Source organism: Silene latifolia, chromosome 11, assembly GCF_048544455.1.
Source record: "Silene latifolia isolate original U9 population chromosome 11, ASM4854445v1, whole genome shotgun sequence".
Lineage (NCBI taxonomy): Eukaryota > Viridiplantae > Streptophyta > Magnoliopsida > Caryophyllales > Caryophyllaceae > Silene > Silene latifolia.
This window is the reverse complement of record NC_133536.1, coordinates 141120367-141123537: the sequence shown is the minus strand read 5'-3', so window position 1 is coordinate 141123537 and position 3171 is coordinate 141120367. Positions and strand designations below refer to the sequence as shown.

General features: G+C 37.5%; 1 protein-coding gene across 1 annotated transcript; it reads right to left on the bottom strand.

The window, feature by feature from the left end:
- Window positions 1–296: 296 nt before the first annotated feature.
- On the bottom strand, window positions 297–1637 carry LOC141614083 (protein FAR1-RELATED SEQUENCE 5-like). The gene is made up of 3 exons (XM_074432837.1): window positions 1196–1637; window positions 761–871; window positions 297–385 (listed from the first exon to the last, which is right to left on the bottom strand). Exons 1-3 carry the CDS (start codon window positions 1635–1637, stop codon window positions 297–299), a joined length of 642 nt encoding a protein of 213 aa, XP_074288938.1.
- Window positions 1638–3171: the final 1534 nt, after the last annotated feature.

Below are 3171 nucleotides of genomic sequence, written 5' to 3'. Positions count from 1 at the left end.
CTCTTGTTTTTAGATTTTTTAGGAACATGAATCACCAACTTCTGAGGTATTTTGCAGCCCACGTACTTTTCTATTTCTTTAATCTTGTCTTTCTTCTTTGCTGGTACACTTCTGTTACTAATCATATCCAATCTAATATCTCTCAGTTTTTCAATCAAAAGCTTCATGTCGTTATCATCACACTCAGCTACGCTGACACAAGAATAAACCTCTTGCCACAGCTCAGTACTCAAACTTTTCGGTGAGAAAACTTTTGAGAGACATCTATCGATTTGCCATCTTTATCAAAGACAGGCTTACTCATCGCAGACTTTTGTCCATCTTTGCATTATTTTGTTACGGTATTTTTCGAAAATCTTGGTTGTGTAGAATCCAAAGGCAGAGCCTGCACAACAAGCCCATTCTCTGAAACATAGAATAGGAACAAGTAATCTCCATGTTATCTGGTGAATATGCTACGTTCCATGACTTATTTGGCATCTGCAAGTCTGTTAGAATATATATTTTTGTCTCATCAATCTTCTCCACATCTTTAAAACGGCAATCAGACAAAGCTGCAACCAATTCTGTTCGGAAGTCTTTGAAAATGTTGTGCGAGTACATTTCAAAAGCATGGACTTCAAGGTTTGAGTTTGTTTTCCGTGGGATTTCAGAGTGTTTGTTGTCACTGTTCAATTTGGACTGCTTGTGTCTTTGTGCTTCCAAGGCACTCTAATAGCACACCCAAAACTCAACAAGGGTCAAATGAGGTGTGAGGAACCTGTCAAAGAAACTGTTTCACTCTCAGACCTAGAAGTAACCCTCATCAAGCCAGATATTGAAACATCTTTAAAATAGGCAGGGATCCACTGTTCCCTGAGATCGTACAAATCTGAAAACCACTCGTGTTCTACAAGTTGATAATCAGTCATTATCTTCCCCCATTGTTCTTTGAATTCATCAGGCTCAAATTGGTTGTTCCAAACACACCTATTGAACCTGGTCTTAAAATCCTCATCTTGAAACAGTTGATAACTGACTTTCTCTCTTAGTTTCTTCATTATGTGACACATGCACAGTCTGTGTGTTGACTCCTTAAACACTTCCGGGACTACCGACTTCATTGATTTGTCCTGATTAGTAATTATAATTCTCGGTTGGCACCCGCCCATTGCTTTCAAAAATGTCTTGAACAACCATGTATAACACTCAATACTTTCATCACCTATCAACCCAGCTCCAAACTTTATGCACCTTTTGTGGTGATCAACTCCTGTGAAAGGCACAAACACCATATCGTACTTATTTGTTCCATATGTAGCATCTGCTGATAAAACCTCACCGAACAGCATGTAGTTCTTTATGAAGATCGGATCTGCCCAAAACACTCCAGCCAGGCACTTGTTTTCATCTACTATAAAATCAAAGTAAAATGAACTGCATGTGTCTTTTCTCCCAATAAGATTTTCAACAAACATTTGTGCATCAAAATTACCAATGTAGGTTTTTATGTCCCTGACAAAGTTTTTGAAATCAACCTCAGTAGCCCCAATGTTGTCGTAACCTCCACACAGCTCCTTCCAACCTCTATAGGCTTTCACACCACCTAGTTTTAGCACCTTTACCTTTGTGACAAATTGCTTCTGTACCTCTGTCATTTTTCGGTTTCCTTTCAAGAATATTGTAGATTCAGGCGAAGCAAGTGGATGGTTATGCGCTTCATCGAATCTGGTAACAATATAAGTTCCATTTTCTTGGTATTTAGACTGCACTTATGCATGACAGTCAATTCTTGTAATCGGCCTCACACGGCTTATGTCTGTCACATCAGATTCTGCATCATTCTCAGCAGTATCAGTATCAGTATCAGTCCTCTTCCTTTTCCTACTTTCCTTTACACCTTGCCTATTGCAGACAACATTCCTTAATGCAAAACTGTTTGGTAACTCATTGCCTTTAATCCTTTTTGTTGTTGCAAGTCTTGGTGTAAACCCACAGATTGTACAATATTCTTTGTAGAATAACTCTGCTGATTCTAGCATTTCGAATACTTGTCCTACTTTAGGTTTCTTTTCCTCTGGATAGAATGGAATGTACTGGAGTGCATTTAATGTTTCAATTCTTGTCCTTGGTGTTTTAAAGCTGTTATTTGTAGAAGAAGACGTAGTTGCATCACTTGTACTCATTGTCTGGTTCAACAGTAGTTAAGTAAGTAAGTATATTAAATATTATTGCATCAATAATGCAGTAATCCAATTCTAATATGCTCTACAAAGATTGGCAATTTATTTCGTACAAATAAAGGTTCATATATAATGTATTCCTGCGAATGTCCATTATCATGCCTTTAAAGAAACATTTATTTTACTGCTAATGTTGTAATACTCCGTATTTATGAGTCTTTGGGTACTCTATCGAGTAGGCCTTACTCTGTCGAGTAAGGGTGAGTTGCGTTTTAAAATAGTTTCTGACCTGTTGGGTACTCGATCGAGTAACAAGGATACTCGATCGAGTAAGGGGGCACTCGATCGAGTACCTTAGCTACTCGATCGAGTAGCCGGTTTACGGGGAGTTATTTCTCGGGTTTTGTTAATTATGCGATTAAGGTATATAATCTTTTCCGTCATCATTCTAAACACTTTTCAAAACCTAAATTACTGTCAAAGAGAGAAAGCAAGTACGTTCATCCCTTTAATCGCATTGTTAGCAAATTACCCGAGGCATGATATTCATAAGACAATAACGAAACAACTTTAAAAGAAAATAAAGTTTAAAGTGATTACATAGCAATACCAAACTGATAAAAAGAAATACAAGATTCTTAGACGGTCTACTGCTAAAACTATCAAAGCTATAAAATATCGTCTGACACAGAGGAAGACTTCTAACTGCCACGTGATGACTCATCCCAGCTATCCCATACGCGTCATATCATACCTGCTCAATAACTGCTCACCACCGGAGTTATGTGATATAAAGGTAAGGAATCATCGAAATGTGTGATATTATCATGAGGATGTTAGTTAATGGTTATATGGGAGCTTCAGGACAACATGATTAATAATGAGTTTCGAGGAATTAAGGGAGTAAGAGTTGGTGGAGTATTTACACGATATGAGATTTTTGGTGGAAAGTTAGATGACGATACAATTAATATAGTATTGGGAATAATGTTGAGGTAATTTTGTTGAT